This window comes from Dermochelys coriacea, chromosome 1, assembly GCF_009764565.3.
Source record: "Dermochelys coriacea isolate rDerCor1 chromosome 1, rDerCor1.pri.v4, whole genome shotgun sequence".
In the NCBI taxonomy this organism is placed as follows: Eukaryota; Metazoa; Chordata; order Testudines; family Dermochelyidae; genus Dermochelys; species Dermochelys coriacea.
This window is the reverse complement of record NC_050068.2, coordinates 48,014,320-48,033,273: the sequence shown is the minus strand read 5'-3', so window position 1 is coordinate 48,033,273 and position 18,954 is coordinate 48,014,320. Positions and strand designations below refer to the sequence as shown.

Sequence of the window (18,954 nt, the reverse complement as noted above, 5' to 3'; positions counted from 1 at the left end):
CCGCACACATTAAAACGCATTGTTTTTCAGGTCATTAGGAGGCCTCATGTGCTGAGACTCAGGGAAGTTTGGGTGAAGAGGGAGAATTTTGTCCTGATATTTCAAAAACAGAAAGTTAGTCAAAAGGTAGTCAGACAAGCAGAAGAAATCTAAAAAACTTTGTAAGTACTTGAATGTATGGAAGTTTTCTCTTTCTAAACCATGTCAAATAAAAAGATAAAATGGGATTTTTTCTTGTCTTTTTTTAAGTGTGAGAAACTAATCTACCTTAAAAACATGCATGACCAGCACCAAAAAAATAAAAAAGAATAAATATGAACAGTTTGTGTATTATAAAGTTCGGGTATTAAGGCATATGAGCTGAGGAAGCCTTTGCCGAACCACATCATCTCTGTGTCTCAGTTTACCCTTCTATAAAAATGGAGATAATGTTTACCCACCTAACTCACACAGGAGTTGTGAGCATTCACTAGATAATGTCTCTATAGTGCTTTGAGCACACAAAATGTCCAAGAACTCTAAATATATCATTATGGTGTGGATGAGCATGTTGGCTTAGCTGGTGATGTGCCTGATTTCTCGTGATTGCTTTATTAAGAATGAGGAATTTATTATCTGATCGTTTTCTTTCTGCTAGCAGCTTCTCTCCTTATTCATTTCTAATGAGTCAATGTGCCACACCTGTGGAATTCAGAGATGACACAATGTTGTTGCTGGAAGCTCCAGGATTAAGCCCTGCCCTTGAGCTCCAGCCACCAAGAGAGTTCTTCCAAAATTGTAGAAATACTCCAGGAACGAATTATTAGCATTAAGAAAACAGACTTGATATATCAATGAACCTTAAGGCAAAGAGAACCTTAAGACAAAGAAATTCTATTCCAATTGTTTATCAGGGTGGATTGAATGAGGAGAGGAGCTGCTAGCAGAAAGAAAACCATCAGGTAATAACTTTCTGGTTCTGCAGCACAGCTTCTCTTCTCATTCATCACTAATGGCTGCTAGCAAGCAGTGAATCATAGAGGGGGGAGGGTGGGGAATAAGGAACAGAGCTTTAAGCATTATTATAGTAGAACAATAGGTAGAAATAAAAGTGTTAATCCAAATAAAGCCAGAGCTTTGTAATCTGTAATTATTTGAGGACAAACCCAGTAGCACCTTCCTACCCTAGAGCAGTACTACAGAGGAATGGAAAACTACTTTGAAATCTTTATTATGTGAAGCTCATAAAATTTCCCCCCACAATACCACTCGGGTCCTTGTAGAGAGAATCTTGATTCCTTCTCCATAAATACTTTCCTAGATGTTTAGCATGCCAACTGGGGCAGGATTTTGACATCTTGCTGCAGTAAGTTGTGGCCCTAAGACCCCCGCATTTTGGATGGAATGATCTGAGCAGAGTATAATTGGTGTGTGTTCTCAATATGTTTGAGATATACTTTCATCATTTTCCAAAGGGTGCTAAGGATTAAAACAAATGATGGGAGAACCATTTCCCAGGAATTGTGGAAAGAATTTACCTTGAACAAAAAGATTTCTGGAACGAAGAGTAACTTTTCCCTCATGACAACAGCACTGACATAGATTGAGGAACTAATTCCAAAACCTGTTTGTATTCCACTTAGGGTTATGCGCATATGCCATGCGCCCAGAGCCAAAGCTTTTTCAAAGTAGTAATGTCTGTCGGTCCGTGCATGCACCCTTGCAGGGAGTGGAGCTGCCATTCCTCATTTGAGGTGTGCAGTTTAGGAGAGAAAGTGGGGAGATGTATGGGTTGGTTTAGGTGGAAGCAGGAAACCACTTTTGGAAGAAATTTGGGATGCAGGTGCAGTGAAACCTTGTCCTTATGGAATGTGGTGAAATGGGAATTTGCCATCATGGCCCCCAGTTTGTCAACCCTTCTTGCAGAGGTAATAACAACCAGAAAGACGACCTTCATGGAAAAGAGTGAAAGAGAGCAGGAAGCCAGAGGTTCAAACGGAGAGTTCATTAATGATGTAAGGACTAGGTTGAGGTCCTACTGGGAGTGATAGGCTGAACGGGCGGGTATTTATGTGCAAGGCCCTTCCAGAATCAGACAGTCAAAGGATGGGTAAAAAATAAATGTCTCTCCACTGGAGGGTGGAAAATGGTAATAGCTGCTGCGTGCACCTTAATGGAGTGGAGAACAAGCCCCAAGGTTTTCAAATACCCACAGCCCCAGGGGCATGATCTTTCTTGGGCCCAAGAAGTGAAACATTCTAATTTGGATTGGTAGGATTGTCTTGTGGAGTCCTTCCTGCTGTTGAAGAGGACATCTTGTACTGCCAACAAACACTCCAGTGCTAGTGGAAGCATCCATCCAAAAACCAAGCTGTCAGGTGAAGCGTCCGTGGATCAGGCTGCCGGAGTCTGCCATTGTGTTGTGTGAGCAATTCTGGAAACATCAGTAGTGGGAGGGGAAGATGCTTCGACATGTGGAGAAGAAGGTGAAAACAGAACTGGTGAGGCCAGAATAGAGTTATCGTGTTGAACATCGCCCTCTCCCATCAGGGTTTGTGATGGATACATTGCAGGACTAGTAGGGGAGGGAAGGCTTAGTTGATTCAGTCTGACCATTTGTTGACCAGGGTGTCTCCTTGTGAATGGGCACCAAATCCTCCCCTTAACAGTATTGAATGCACTTGATGTTGGTGTCAGATGCAAATAGGTCCCTGATCAGAGTTCCCCAGTGACCAAAAATGTCTGCGATTACTGTTTCATGTAACTCCCATTCATGGTTGGTTGCAAGGTTCCTACGGAAGGCATCAGCAATCACATTCTGAGTTCCTGGCAGGTAGGCTGCCGAAGAAAGATATGATGTGCAATGCACCATTTACAAAGGCATATAGCTTCTGCACACAATGTTGGGGACCTTGTGCCTTCTTGTTTGTATATATAGTAAACCATAGTGGTGTTGTCCAACATGACGAGGACATGATGAGAACAGAGAGCTGGTAAAAACATGTGGCATGCATTGTGCACTGCCCAAAGTTTCAGAATGTTGATGTGCATCCTGGCTTCGCGAGTGGCCCAAGTACCTTTTGTCATGCGATCTCCCTTGTGGGTGCCCCAGCCATAAAGTGACATGTCTGTTATGATTGTCACACTTGGGGAAGATGGAAGGAAGGGCATTCCGGAGCAAACTTGGAGTGGGCCTGTCCCCCACTGAAGGGAAGAGATGACATCTGGTGGAATGGCAAGAATGGCCTACATTGGGTAGGTGTATGGGGGAGTAGACTCCCTGTAGCCATAGCTGTAGACAGTGGAAGCACAGGAAAGCAAAGGCCATGATGTAAGTGCATGCTGCCATGTGACCAAGGAGGGAAAGGCAAGTTCTGGCTAAACTGAGGGACTGGTAATCATCAAGGTGATCAGGTCTAGTAAGCTTTGGAACCTGTCTTCTGGCAGATAAGTACGTGCTGAGGCCGCATCGATGCATGCTCCTTTGAATTCCAGGAACTGAGTAGGATGCAAAGTCAAATTTTCAACATTGACGTTTACTCCTAGAAAGGAGACGAGTAGAAGGAGCTGGGATGTTGACTCTTCAGCTTCCTTTCTGGATCCTGCCACCAGCAGCCAGCTGTCTAGGTAAGGGAAGACAAGGACTTGACGTCGGAGTTGAACCTCTACCACTGAGAAAACCTGTGTGAAGACCCGTGGGGTAGTGGTAAGTCTGAGTGGGAGAACCCTGTATTGGAAATGCCGAGGACCCATCATCTTTGCTGCTTTTATACCACTTGTTCATTATCACTACAAATTGCTATTATGAAGGGGATGATTGCTTTTGCCTTTTTTGGGACACAGAGTTTCTGGAGTTCGCAAGATGTAGCCCCAAGCTTCATAAGAATCCCCTTGTTCATAATGGGAGGAAGGGGAGCTGCATACAAGCCCTGATTCTTTCCCCATGGAGCTGAGAACGCCTCTTCCCCCCCACCCCCCGTACACACTTTGTTATCCTGAAGAGAGGAGGCAGCTTTGGATTCCTTCAGGAATTTTTCCCCTCTGACCCAGGGACTTACCCCCAATCCACTGGCTAGATGGTATCCTCCTTAGATTCTCTCCTCAAAATGCTCAGAAGGTCCTTATTGGAGTTGCAGCTTCTCAGGGGAGGAGGTGCTGATCCAACTCTGAGTCTTATGCTCTGGCAGTAAGAGCACTGGCTGGCTGTGAAGAGGCAGAGCATAAGTCACCTGCTGTAGAGCCTGTAAAGGCTGCCCCATTGAGAATGCTGCTTAGATTTAGCACAGTATTTGCGGGACAGCTCTGCTATGCAGGAATTTCAGTAGGGAGGTGCAGCAGTGGTGGATCTGGGTGGTTGAAACAACCATGCTGCCAAATACCTAATTCAGGGGAAGAGAAGGAAGAAAGATTGTAAACTGGTACTGCACGAAAACAAATAAAAATTAAAATTATACATCAAAATGGTCAGGAGAAACTGAACCACCAACTTGTGCAGCTAGAGGCAGATTTGGAAGTCTGAGCTGAAATGTAGGGCTTAGTCCAGGAGCTTCCAGCAACATTGGACCACCTCTGAATTTCACAGATACAAGCATTAACCCATTAGTGATGACTAAACATAGAAGCTATGCTTAGCACAGCTATTACCATCATATCTGAACACCCTGAGAAATCTTTTAAAAGTAGAGAAATGGGGTGTGTTGGGCAGGGGGCTGTACTGAGTTATTTTGGTGTACACCCTTGGAGGAAGTGGGGAGGACAGCATGGCATAGAACGATTGTGGATATGGGAGGGCAGAGGGGATGGTCAGCAGCACAGAGGGAGAAGCAGCAAGGTTTGTGCAAGCAGACATGGAAGGGTGGAGAACATAGGTAGGTGGCATGGAGGAAGCAACAGCAATGTTTGTGTGGGGGAGCTGGGCTTTCCATAATGGTCACTGAAGAAGAGCAGATATTTTATGGGGAAAATGGTGTTTCTGTTGGGTGGGGAGAAGCAGGTTTGTGCTGTGACAAATCTTGCACATTATGCTAGAGAGGATTCCACTCTACCACGTATAAACAATTGGGAAGTAGGGAGCCAGATACTCATTAGGGACAGGAAATTGGGAAATGGTGGGCAACAGCAGTATTAGTGAGTCAGTGGCAAGTCCTTTTACACCCCACCCTGTTCCCTATAGTTGTCCTCTAAGCATGACAACAGGAGTCCCAGTCCAACTTGCTAATGTTAATCGTAACAGGTCTCTGCAGGAGGTTTGCCAGAGCTGCTAGCTTAATTTTTCAGACAATCCTTACCCCTTCTTGCCAGTAGAACATGGTGGGGAGGAAGGCAGTTGAGGAGGAAAAGCTGCAGTCAAACAAGTAGCCCTAGTCAGGGAGGCGGCTTCTCTCTCTAGTGAATCTTTGTGATTTGTCATGGGGAAATCCAGCTCCGACAGACCTCACTTGGTATGTACAACCGGAACTAAAATAAAAGTGGTCAGTAAAAATATGTATTCAACCCTGGAGTTGAAAGATATGTTCTAGGCAAGTTAATTTGATTCTTTACATGTTATAAATAAATGAAGAAGATGTGAGCCCCTTTCATGGTGTTACAGTTCTAGGTGATCTCTTCATCCAAAAAGAAGTAATAGTAGTAGTAGATATATTACCAGCAAAACTTGGATTCTAGATTCAGCAGCTAAATACTGTAAATACATTCTAATGATTTCCCTGATAATCCAAGAAAGTCAGAAAAGCCAACAATTTAATTTAAAACAAATATTCTATTCTACTTTATCAATACATCAGGTTTAAAATATCGGTTCACGACTAAATGTTGGCCGACCTTCAACGACACCATTGTGAGCAGTGCTGCTGTAATATACTGGTATGAAGGAGATCTTAATGGATAAAAGATTGTACCATTCTTGTTCAACGCTAAGGTTTTCTATTCCATAGAGTAAATGCTATTTATTAAACCTTTGTTTTTGCAATATAGATGTGCATTATTAAATACAATTAGGTACTGTATAAATGTTTACAATGTGCAAAGACTAAAAAAAATCATTTAAATATGAAGTATATACAGTACGGTACATATGCATTTAGTAGCATTTTCGTTTTCTTAGCCTTTGTAGCTTCTTTCGGATTGCTAATGAGCCCTCACTTTCCCTTGGGTCTTTCCCAGGAGCCTCAGCTCCTTCAGTATTGTTTTGTGAAGTTTTTGTTTCTGCAGCAGACTTAGGAGAATTATTATTGAGTAAAAGGTGATCTGATGGATAATTGGATATTGCACTGGTGGATTCATCTACACAATCTATCTTCTTTTCTTCTGGCAATTTATACAAGAGCACTTGTGTGTTTATCATTGCAAGTTCTTCATCGGCAACCAAGTCACTCTCAGGAAGAGGGGCAGTTTCATTTGTCCTTTTAAAGGAGTTGATATGACCAGAGTTATGATTTGTTCTCTTCAGTGATTTGTTATACTGGACACCAGAGCTTCGTGGTGGCTGAAAAGCCTTTTTCACAGATGAAGAAACAAACGAATTGATTGGTATCACTGGAGGAGGGGAAGGTATTTGACTGAGCAGGTCCAGAGCTTTTCTTTTTTTGCAGTTCTTGGGGGGTTCTTCACTGTAAGAAATATGTGGGGTCATTTGTGCTGAGCCTTGTGGAACAAGTTTCAGGTCACGCTTGCTGGCTGGCAAAGACCTCTCATATTTTATTTCACTATTAGGAGAAGAAATCTAGTTAAAAAGAAGAAAAAGTTTTAATATTGAGTCAAGCACCTTATTTTATTTAATTTCCTATTATTTCCACATACAACAGAAAATTGGACAAACAATACTGTGCCACCATTTATGTCTGAGCACATTAGTCAATCTTCTGGTAGTGGCTATCAATCTCAAGCTGAAGTTAGTAGAAAAAAGTTGTACGACTCCAGGAGCGTCCCTGTGTACATACATATTAAGGTAGAGAGGAGTTTGGCTCTGTATCTCAAATCTAAACTTCCCATATGGGAAACCTCTTCCATCAGATGATGAGGATTCATAAAATGCCTGACCAGCTATGAAAAGACAGGATGACCTAATATATTCTAAATGACAAGAGGTTGAAAAAATAAGAAGTAGGGAGATAAAAAAGGAAAATAGGGTATGTTGCTCTTGAACTGAAAACTGGAACTGATCTTTAGAGCTTAGCTACACTTGCGAGTTAGAGCGCATTAAAGCAGCCCCGGGTGCCTTAGCTCACTCCCCGGCCACACTGGCAAGGTATATAGAATGCTCCGACTCCACGAGTAGAGCGCTCTTGGTACTCCACCTCGGCGAGAAGATTAATGCTTGTTGTGTAGTGGCTGAAATGCCCGGGCGACAGTATGAACAAGGTTTTGCATTACTGCGCTCTGATCAGCCTCAAGAAACATCCCCTAATCCCCTTAAGTCAAGTGGCCACTCTTCTCATTGTTTTGAACTTGCTGTAGGAATGCGGATATGCCCTTTGAAAGCTCCGTTTCTGACAGCTGACATGCTTATCTGCTCTGAGACAAAGCAACCATTACTGTGGAATGCTGTGTGTGAGAGAGAGGCGGAGGGGAGCCGGGGTCTGCTGCTGTCTGAATTTACAAGACAGGATGCTAACATGCTCTCAGCCCCCCCCCAAAACCCACTCTCTCTCCCCCCACATATACACAACACACTCCGTCACACTCCACCCCACCTCCCCCATTTGAAAAGCAGGTTGCAGCCATTTGCATGCTGGGATAGCTACCACAATGCACTGCTCTCTGTGGCCATTGCAAGAGCTGCTAATGTGACCATGTCGGTTGCTTGTAACTGTCAGTATGGACAGATTGCAGTGCTTTCCCTACTGAGCTCTACGAAGGCTGGTTTAACTCAAAGCGCTCTACATCTGCAAGTGTAGCCATGCCCCCAGTTTGTTTCAGATAAAAGTTAGATAGGAAGTGTTACAGATGTGATGAACAAAGGCATATCTTGAGACTACTTTATTTGACTTTATGAATGTTATATGGAACATTTTGGGCTACGGATTGTACTCTACTCCCTGGAGGATGGTTACCACAGCACTCCAGGAACTAAAATAGTGGGAGGTGATTATTTCAGTCCTTGAGATCGTGAACAGTTCTAGAGAAGTACCATCCCCGGATTAGATTGCATATACTGGTTCAAACAGCTATAAGAGGTCTAAGGAAACACTAATCTTACACTTCAATAAACTTACCAGACATTTATTTCCTGCATCAAGTCCTGATTTCCAGGAAGGAGAAAGGTGATCTAAAGCACACTCTTTAGGTAAGTTATAAGGTTGTGGGTCATTTCTTTGAAGCAAATTCATCAGTTTGCGTTCTGCTTCATTGTAAAAGCAATTTACATTCTACAAGACAGAAGAGAGAAAAACGTAAGGAGGTTGTGTGGTTTTTAAAATGTGTATAAAATATAACATCTGAGATTATGTTTACTACTGAAATAATAATGCTAAGCTGAGCTTTGTGAACATTACCATGCTTGTCTCCTGGTTACTAATTCAAGTTGTGAATTTTAAAAAAATTACTGCAGCTCTTAGAGAACAATGTAAAATTGTTAATCCTACTGTTAATCCTACTTAGTTCCTGTTAATGGGGAAAAAATTAAACTCCCCCCACATGCCTAATAATCCAAAACAAAATAAATGTGCTTGTTTAGTATCAACTGACATGAAATGATTTCCTATTCAATGTGAATTACGAATGTCTGGCATCCTGTCCCAAACTGCAGTTAACGCCAATTATTTCAGGTACTATCAATGATTTTTCAAATATTTATTTATATTATTTTCTATATATACTAGCTATATGAAACAACAGCTTATGACAGTACGAAGTTTTGCTACTTGAAGAGTAATTCTAATTGTTCATGTATATTTGTATACATTTGAAAGAAAACTAAATAAATGGGAGAAAATGCATGCTTTGTTGATTTCATATTCCACTTGACACAGTTCAGTTGAAAAACTGCAGTCACTGCAAAAATATTGAGAGAGCAAACAGTTGTTAATAAATGGGCTCAACTATACAAAAGCAGCGTACATCTCATATCTTTAAATTCAGCCAATTAAAGTGGCAATGACAGGTTCCATATAGAAAACTATATTACTTTTCTTAGGCCGAGGATGATGACCCTGACAGTGCCCTTGAGGATAGTAGTGAAAAGCCAAGAAAAATGAAGAAATTCCATGAGTGATATGGAGGCTCCTCCAGAAGAAAAATAAACAGCCCCTGCAAAAATCCCAATCAATCAAACTGAATATTATCAGTGTTTTCATAGGTTGGTCAGAGTATTACCTGTGTTAATGGACTCTATATTGAAAAAAAACCTATACTGCACTAATAACTATTGTATTAAAAAGTCCACCACTTTACCTCTGTTGTGCTCTTCAGTTTATTAAATCTCTCTTGAAGATGACGATCCTTTGGACTTGTGGAGAATATGGAAAGGTCTCCAGCAAATAATGTGGGAATTTCTGATTTGAATTCAGATCTCCACTGAAGATTGCTTGCAGAAATCAATGTAAAAGGGTTAATTATGTCTTCAATAGCAAGTTGCTTAAGGTCTGTCCAGATCTTGATGGCCACTAGATTATGATCTTCATCTGACAAATATACCAGAGTAGTGAAACCTAAAAAGTTTTAATTAACAAAATGATACACGAGTTTGGACAGATGTTTTCATAGAAAAAAATCTGCTCTACTATTACTTTTGGGTTGTTTTTCCAAAGTCCAAAGAAAGGAAGCCTTCAATTTGCAAAATGATTTTTATTTACTTAGGGCCAGGTTTTGCACTGCTCACTAGTGTTAATCTGATGTAATTCCACTGACTTCAGTAGAGTTGCTGTACTCTATATTTACACTGGCATAACAGAGCAGAATTTTGCCCTTAATACCTTTCAAGTCAAATGCGCCTGGGACTCAAACTAATATTTAAAATATCTATGCTGTCTAGTGGGGTAAAATGCCTTAGGTCATTAAAAAAAACCCAAAACATTGCAAGTCCTTATACCATGTTACTGCAAAAATTTGAAGGATACTTATAAATGATCAATATTTTTTTACAAGTTACAAGTATAACTTTTATGTAGAAACAAAAATTATGCCTGCAAAGTAGTAGTTGACTAAACCAGGAGATGAAAGTAAAAGAACAATGAGAAATCTCTATTCAAAAATATATAAAATACTTTACAATCTGCAAGAAGAATACTTCACAAACAACTTCTGGTGAAGATCCCTTAGTAGTTGTCTAATTAATTTCTGTGTGAAAGAAAACCCATCAAGCTTAGCAGAACAATTCAGGGCTTCAGAGATGAGAGTTGAAGATAATAACATTGCAAGCAACCTCTGAAGACAACCTTACAGCTTTTATTATTTCCAAGAGAAAAGGAAGAAAGCAGCAGTAGGACTGGAGATAAAGCAGTAAAAGGAAAAGAGGTTTGGCAGTACAATATTCTCGAAGAAACTAGAGAGGGAAGATTTAATAGGTCAACTTCAGGTCAGGGGATGGTATCGAGACATTGCTTGTTCTGGTAGATGATCTGTCCACTGACAAGTAAAATAAACCCTGCTGTGCCCATCTGTAGCGTTTGATAGCGCTAATCACTAGATATTGAAATGTCCTTCCTCTATGTCCAAACCAATTATGGGCAACTGTTCCTCCACTTTTGGAGCCCTTACCTGTAGGGTCTCATAAAACTCAGTCCTCTCCTCCTTACTATTCAACACCTGCATGAAGTCCTGGAGAGAGCTGGTGAGACACCACAGGCTGAGATGCAGGCAGCACCAGTACATCAACAACAACCAGGTCTACATTTCCTTTTGTCAAACATAAGCCAGGTCTATTTCCCAGATTTCTCAATGCCTAGTTTTAATCAACACTTGACTGAACCCAGGTAAGACTGAAGTCATGTTGGTAGAGAGAGAGAGAGAGAGAGAGAGAGAGAGAAATGCTTCAAAGAACTTGCCTCAGCTATAACATCCCCACTATCAAGGACATCTGACCTTAGACTAAAAGTTGGTCTGTAGCCTGGGATTCCCCCGATGGATTCAGTGCTACCAGATGCCTAAATAACCATGCCAACAAAAAAAAAAAAATGCCCATTTCTATCTGTAACTGCCCAGAAGATTGTGCTACATTCTCCTGAGAACAGAACTGCCACAAAGACCAAATATCGGTGACCTCCGGATTTGTTTACTGCTGCTTATATCTAGGAATGAAGCCAGACACCTTAAAAAAGGTCTAACTGGTGCTCATCCGCTTAGCAAGAAAGGTTGTCCTGAGTACATTAGTCTGGTGTGCAATTCATTCTCTCCACTAGTTCACTACTGAAGAAAGTCCAGTTCCAGGTCTTTGTTTTGATATTCAAAGGCCCTCTCTAGGATTTTCTCTAGTTACCAATAAGATCACCAGTCTCTCTGCAACCATCACCTTCAACAGCTAGGTTCCACTGGATCCATGCAACTGCTGATCAAGAGGGCAACTCATGAGTATAGGAGACAGACATTTCACAGGTTTTGAACCTAGACACAGGAAATCACTCCTGCAATAGATGAGAATACCAAACTTAAAAACAAAACTCATCTCCACTAAGTTCTTCCTCAACAAATAATTAATCAAGACATTTTTCCTAAATGGCTGGGAATGAAGAAACATTGTTACTATTTCTAAAGTCTCAGACAGCCCTCAGATACTATGGTGAAAGGTCCATATCAGCAGATTTATCATAGTGGAGTCTACTATAGAACACCAAGTCAGGAGGACGGGGAGGTGGATGAAGCATTTCTAGAGCAAACAACATAAATATCCAAAACACAAGACCTGGTAGTAATGGGGGACTTTAACCCTCAGACAGCTGTTGGAAAATGTAATATGGCAAAACACAAAATTTCCTGTAAGTTATTGGAATGTATTTGGGATAACAGGTTTCAGAGTAGCAGCCGTGTTAGTCTGTATTCGCAAAAGGAGTACTTGTGGCACCTTAGAGACTAACAAATTTATTAGAGCATAAGCTTTCGTGAGCTACAGCTCACTTCATCGGATGCATCCGATGAAGTGAGCTGTAGCTCACGAAAGCTTATGCTCTAATAAATTTGTTAGTCTCTAAGGTGCCACAAGTACTCCTATTTGGGATAAGTTTTTCTTTCAGAAAGTTGAGGCAGTAACCAGGGGGACAGCCATTTTAGATTTGATTCCGACCAACAGAGAGGAATTGGTGGCAAATCTGAAGGTGGAAGGTAATTTGGATGAAAGTGATCATGAAATCGCTTTCATGTGTCAAAGGAAAGGAACGAATTAGGGCAGCAGAATAAGGACAATGGACTTCAATAAAGGAGTCTAACAAACTCAGAAAATGTCCCATGGGGAAAAAATCTAAAGGATAAAGGAGTCCAGGAGAGCTGGCACAATGTAAACTAATCCAATGCAAAGAAAGAGAAAAAACAGTAAGAGGCCAATATCACTCCATCAGGAGCTCTTTAATGACCTGAAAAATCAAAAAAGGAATCCTACCAAAAATGGATACATGTAGGAATTGCTAAGGAGATATAACAAAAGGATAGCACAAGCATATAGGGACAAAATCAGAAAGGCTAAGGCACAAAATGAGTGACACCAAGCACAGGACATAAAAAAAGACAGTAAGAAAAGGTTATAATTACATTAGGAGCAAGATAAAAGAAAGGGTAGGTCCTCTACTTAGCAAGGAAGGAGAAAAGACAGTTACCTTTTCTGTAACTGGTGTTCTTCGAGATGTGTTGCTCATGTTCATTCCATATTAGGTGTGTGCGCTCACCACATACACTGGTGCCGGAAGTTTTTCCCTTACCAGTATCCGTAGAGTGTATGGGGAGATTTTGGCAAACCAGTAAAGTCCTGAAACCACTACTGCTTATTGCTAAAAGCAATCATGTCAGCAGGCCGTAAATCTCAGACAATGACTATACCGTGGGGGGAGGCCTCAGGACATCATCCCCTGTGGGGGTAGCGGGTGGGCACTGTCTCCCTCTATCCCAACCTCCAAGCATGTTTCATGCACCAACCCCAGTGCCACCGGTGCAGTTAACTGTTGCTCTGAGGTGGCGGCAGATAAGCGGTGCAAAGGGGGCATTGTCATCACCAGCATGCCCCACGCACTCCAATAAGGCCACTGACTGTGCTGCCAAGGTGGCGCCATAGATGTTGATGCAGCCTCAGGTGTCCAGTTGCACTGGTGGAGTCTCAGTGAGGTACTAAGCTGCCCTTCCATGCCGGAGGAATCCCTCCCGGTGACCATGGTGGGCCATCAACGTCTGTGTCTGCCTGTGGCCACCTGAGACCGGTGCTTGGAGTGGGAGGATCGGTGCCAATGTCGGGGGGACTGGTGCCGGGGGGACCAGTATTGAGACGGGGAGGACTCCCACGGAGTAAGTGACGGAGATCTGCACCGAGAGAATGAATGGTGCTGGTAATACAGAATCCGGCACCTCCCGCTAGATGATCCACGTCGAGATGGCAGGGACCACGAATGCTGTGCCAGTGACCAAGGGCGAGCCCCAGAGGATCTGGGCTGCAATGCCGGAGATCTGTGGTGCAGAGACAGAGAGCGCTGCCTTGGCTAGGGGCATCGGCAGTGCTCTACTGCCCCTTGGTGGGGTCTTAGTGGCTGGCTTGCCCTCGTAGGGAGCCTTTGCCGCTTCCTGCGGTGCCTGCGGAGCGGGCTGAGGCCTCTGCTCTCTTGGTGCCAGGGGAGCTTGGGAAGGAGTTGATGTCACCATAAGTTTGGGTCCCTACCGCTCCCGGGAGTTGGTTGTGGATCCTTTAAGGGGCTAAGGGCCCCGACCAGGAAGGCACGTCCACATGGCTCCAGAGTTCCCAGGCGGCCCAAACTGGGTCCTTTGCCCAATGCCCCATGGCCTTTCTTGCCCAGTGCCGGAGAACCATGCTTCTTAGTTTTCTTTCCGGGCACTGGTGACGGGGAGCAGTGCCAGGTGGAGCCCGGTGCTGGGGGTGTGCTAAGCGCCAAGGCCAGGAGTTGAGTCTTGGCTGGATGGCTTGCAAGCCGGATGGAGGACAGCCTCCATGAGGAGAGCCCTCAAGTGAATATCCCACACTCTGAGTCCTGGGTTGAAAATATTTACAAATATGACACTTGTCCTTCACATGTGATTCCCCCAACCACTTGAGGCAGCTGCTGTGGGGGTCACTTACAGGCATAGGCCTGTTACAGTCTGCTCAGGTCTTAAACCTCAGAGACCAGGGCATGCCCCTCCTGGGACAAAGTCCCCGCTAGGACTCTAACTTCTAACTACACTTAACAATTATTTAACATTAACTACTATAAACAACTATTTACAAGTCCTTAAGGCTCGAACTCAGAACAGATGAAACCACTAGCCCTTACTATGCAAGGAAAGGCACTCCGACTAACCACCGTGGGCGGTAAGAAGGAACTGAGAGGGTGTAGGGCTGGTGGTGCCTGCTATATCGACACTTGAGTGCTACACTCAAGGGGGTGCCACAGTTGACCCTAATGATACCGCTAAGGCAAAAATCTCTGGCGACCATGCATGTGGGTGGGCACACACTTAGAATGACATAAGCAAATACTCAAAGAAAAATATTTAGATAAATTAGATGCATTCAAGTTGCCAGGGCCTGATGAAATTCATCTTAGGATACTTAAGGAACTAGCTGAAGCAATCATTAGCAATTATCTTTGAGAACTCCTGGAGGACGGGTGAAGTCCCAGAGGAACGGAAAAGGGCAAACATAGCACTTATCTTTAAAAAGGAGGGAAAAAAGAGGATCTGGAGAAGTATAGACCAGTTAGCCTAACTTGGGATACTGGAAAAGATACTGGAACAAATTATTACACAATCAATTTGTAAAGGACTTAGATGATAACAGGATTATAAGGAATAACAAGAACAAATCATACCAAACCAACTTAATTTCTTTCTTTGACAGGATTACTGGCATAGTGGATAGGGAGGAAGCTGTAGACATGATATAGCTTGATTTTACTAAGGCTTTTGACAGTCCCACCTGACATTCTCAAAAGAAAACTAGGGAACTGTGATCGAGATGAAATTACTGTAAAGTGGTTGCACAACTGGTTTAAAGACCATACTCAAAAAAGTAGTTATCAGTGGTTCACTGCCAAACTGGGAGGACTTATCTAGTGGGGTCACAGAGCAGTCAGTACTATTCAATATTTTCATTAATGATTTGGATAACGGAGTGGAGAGTATGCTTATAAAATTTGCAGATGATACCAAGCTGAGAGGGGTTGCAAGCATTTTGGAGAACAGGACTGGAATTCAAAACAACCATAAAGATTAGAGAACTGGTTTGAAGTCAACAAAATGAAATTCATTCAAGACAAGTACTTCATTCAAGAAGGAAAAATCAATGGGAAATAAATGGTTAGGTGGCATAAGGCTGAAAAGGACGTGGGAGTTCTAATGGATCACAAATGGAATATCAGGCAACAATGTGATACAGTGGCAAAAAAGGCTAATATAATTCCAGGGTGTATTGACAGGAGAGCCATATGTAAGACACAAGAGATAACTGTCCTGCTTTTCTCAGCATTGGTAAGACCTCAGCTGGAATAACTGCGTCTAGTTTTGGTTACCATGCTTTAGGAAAGATGCTGGCAAATTAGAGAGTCCCGAGTAGAGCAACAAAAACAATAAAAGATTTAGAAAACCTGACCTATGAGGAAAGGTTAATCTGGGCCTGTTTAATCTTGAGAAAAGAAGATGGGGGGGAGGGGAAGGAAGGGGGAAAAGGGGAAACCTGACAACAGTCTTCAAATACATTAAGGGCTGTTACAAAGAGAACGTGACCAATTGTCCTCCATGTCCACTGAAAGTAGGACAAGAAATAATGGGCTTAAATCTGCAGTAAGGGAGACGTAGGTTAGATATAAATAATAACTTTCTAACTATGACTATATCTACACGATAAGGTAGAGATGTGAATCCCCTGCCCGTATACAGATAATCTTGCTAGCACTCATTGAGCTAGGGTGAGTATAAATAGTAGCATAGTTCCAGTAGCACTAGTAGTGGCAGCAGAAACATGGCTAAGCCATGCTGAATACAAACCCATGTGAAACTGGTGGCTATGTACTCAGCATGTCTCAGCACATACCCAGTAGTTTCAGAGGGGTTTAATACATGGCACAGCTAAGCTCTGCTATTGTTACCTGTGCTAGCATGGCTACACTGCTATTTATACTCACGCTAGCTTGATAGGAGCTAGCATCACTATGTGTACATGAGCAGGGGAATCCCACCCTTACTTCTTAGAGTAGGCATAGCCTATAAGGGTAAAAGAATAGGCTTCCAAGGGATTTTATGGAATCCTCATAATTGGAGACCTTTAAGAACAGGTTGGACAAACATTAGTCAGGAATGGTCTAAGTTTACTTGGTCTTCCCTCAGCAGAGGTGGCTGGACTTGATGACCTCCTCAAGGTCTCTTTCAGCCCTACATTTCTATGATTCTATGGTTTGGCCTGTCTAACCTAAACATTAGACAGTTATAAACCTGCAGGTACAACACCAAGATCAGCTTGGAAATTTGCAAGATTTTTTTTAAATATGATCTGTTTAAACATGAAAAAACTTGGACACAATGCACAATATACCTGTTCTCTTGCTAACAGAAACTATAAATCCCACTAAATCCACTTCAGCACAGGCTGGTCGAAAAGATGGATCCAACAACATGCTGAACTGCAGAGCCTTCCTTGGAATATAAATCTGTAACAGCACCTCTTGCGAAGCCTGAAGAAATAGAACTTTAAATATTTATGCCATAACGCTTATATAAATTGTTTATGCTGTTAGTCTAATAAATATATATTAATAGTTAAATGTTTTTACCTGTAGTTGCAGGTACTGAGTTTTGTTTGTGGCTGTTAACTGTACATTAACAGTGTCTGATTTGCCTCTGGATTGCGAAGCTACTAGCTGGTATATTCTGTATCGGCCACCTTCTTTTAACAGGGAACATACATCCAATAATGGACGCCATATATTCAATATAATGGCTAAAATGTAAGATTAGAAAACATATTAGTATGCAATAACATGGAGGCCTCAAAAAAATTCAATTTAAGACATCCTTGGTGTAACTCTGTTGAATTTATAGACTCATAGATTTTAAGGTCAGAAGGGGCCATCATGATAATCTAGTCTTACCTCCTGCACATTGAAGGCCACAGAATCTCACCCACCCACTACTGTAATAGACCCTGAACCTATGGCTGAGTTATTGAAGTCCTCAAATCATGATTTAAAGACTGCAAGTTACAGAGAATCCACCATTTTACACTAGTTTAAACCTGCAAGTGACCCATATCCCGTGCTGCAGAGGAAGGCAGAAAACCCCCAGTCTCTCTGCTGATCTGATTCAGGGAAAAAATCCTTTCCAGTCCCAAATATGGTGATCAGTTGGACCCTGAGCATGTGGGCAAGATCCACCAGCAAGACAGCCAAGAAAGAATTCTCTGTAATAACTCAAAGCCCTCCACATCTAGTTTCACTGGCTGTTGGAAAATATTTCCTGCTAGCAGTCGCCAAGGTTGTCAATAAAAATGTTAAATAAGACTGGTCCCAAGACCAATCCCTGAGAAACTCTGCTAGTAACCTCTCTCCAGTTCACCTTTCAGTGGGACTTGTTGCAATTTCCCCTTTAAACAGTTTCTTTCCACCCTTCCATTCTCATATTAATCTCCATCTTCTCCAATTTAACTAATAATTTCCCATGTGAAACTGTATCAAATGCCTTACTGAAATCCAGGTAGATTAGATCTGCTATATTTCCTTTGTCTAAAACAATCAGTTATTTTCTTAAAGAAGGGGATTCAGGTTGGTCTGGCACAATCTAACTTTTGTAAAACCATGTTATATTTTATCCCAATTACTGCTTACCTCTATGGCCTTAACTACTTTCTCTTTCAAAATTTGTTCCAAGACCTTGCATACAATTGAGGTCAAACTAACAGGACTGTAGTTTCCTGGATCACTTTTGTTGTTGTCCGCTATCTTAAAAATAGGAACTACGTTAGCAATTCTCCAGTCGACCTCTGAGTTTACAGATTCATTAAAAATCCTTATTATTGGGATTGCAATTTCATGTGCCAGTTCCTTTAATATTTTTAGATGGAGATTATCTGGACTCTCTCATTTAGTCCCATTAAGCTGCTAAATTTGACTTCCACCTCTGATGTGGTAATTTCTACTTCCATATCCTCATTCCCATTAGCCACCCTGCCACTACCTAAACTCTTCATTATCCTTATTAAAAACTAAGGCAAGGTATTTGTTTAGGTGTTGGACCATACCTTGATTATTATCTTTAATCTTCACCCCACCCCAAGAGTTTAAATTGGCCTATTATGGTGAAAATTGAAGTTGTTTACATTTTTCAATACTAACCATTATCTTTTTCTTGTTTTCTGTAATCCACAACACGTAACTTCCATACAGTAGACACATCCCTTTTGGAGCAACCAAGTTCCTCCCGTTCAGCAGACTCTATAGCCTTTTTGAATTCTGCTTCTATCTGAGCTTGCTTCTTATCATTCAACATCTGTCTGTGAGTATTCAAGGCTTTTAATTGCTCCCCACTAAGATAGCCCTGTAACCACAAAGGGCAAACTCACTCATGTGTCTATCAGTAAAAAAGTCTGTCATAGTTTTCAAGAAAGTCTTCTCTAAATATACAAGCTTAATTTTCATTTTGTTAATGTAACAGGATTTCAGAAGTATTATTATATATTATAACACAAAGGGGCCCCAATCTTGGTTAGGCCCTCTATGTATTACTGAAATGCAAATAATAAGCATTGTACAGCACCATAAATACACACATTTTACAAAGTCAAAGTCAAAGTCTCAGACGGCATGAACCTTATTACAGTCAAAAGCCTTGATCCTGCACAGGCTTAGGCATGTCCTCAGCTTT

At 41.9% G+C, this 18,954-nt stretch overlaps 1 protein-coding gene across 3 annotated transcripts in view; it reads right to left on the bottom strand.

Annotated features, from left to right (window-relative positions):
- Positions 1–5,909: 5,909 nt before the first annotated feature.
- Positions 5,910–18,954, bottom strand: part of BRCA2 (BRCA2 DNA repair associated) — a 99,748-nt gene continuing 86,703 nt past the window's right edge. For 2 of the 3 annotated variants that reach the window (XM_038405551.2, XM_038405561.2), the window contains exons 22-27: positions 18,426–18,627; positions 16,869–17,035; positions 16,631–16,769; positions 9,370–9,626; positions 8,193–8,345; positions 5,910–6,700 (exon numbers count right to left, since the gene is read on the bottom strand). In XM_038405551.2, coding sequence (XP_038261479.1) covers positions 6,059–6,700; positions 8,193–8,345; positions 9,370–9,626; positions 16,631–16,769; positions 16,869–17,035; positions 18,426–18,627 — 1,560 coding nt within the window. In that variant the 3' untranslated portion in view covers positions 5,910–6,058. Of the gene's footprint in view, positions 6,701–8,192; positions 8,346–9,369; positions 9,627–16,630; positions 16,784–16,868; positions 17,036–18,425; positions 18,628–18,954 lie in introns of those variants that run through there. The other variant, XM_043504386.1, reaches the window with a different exon arrangement.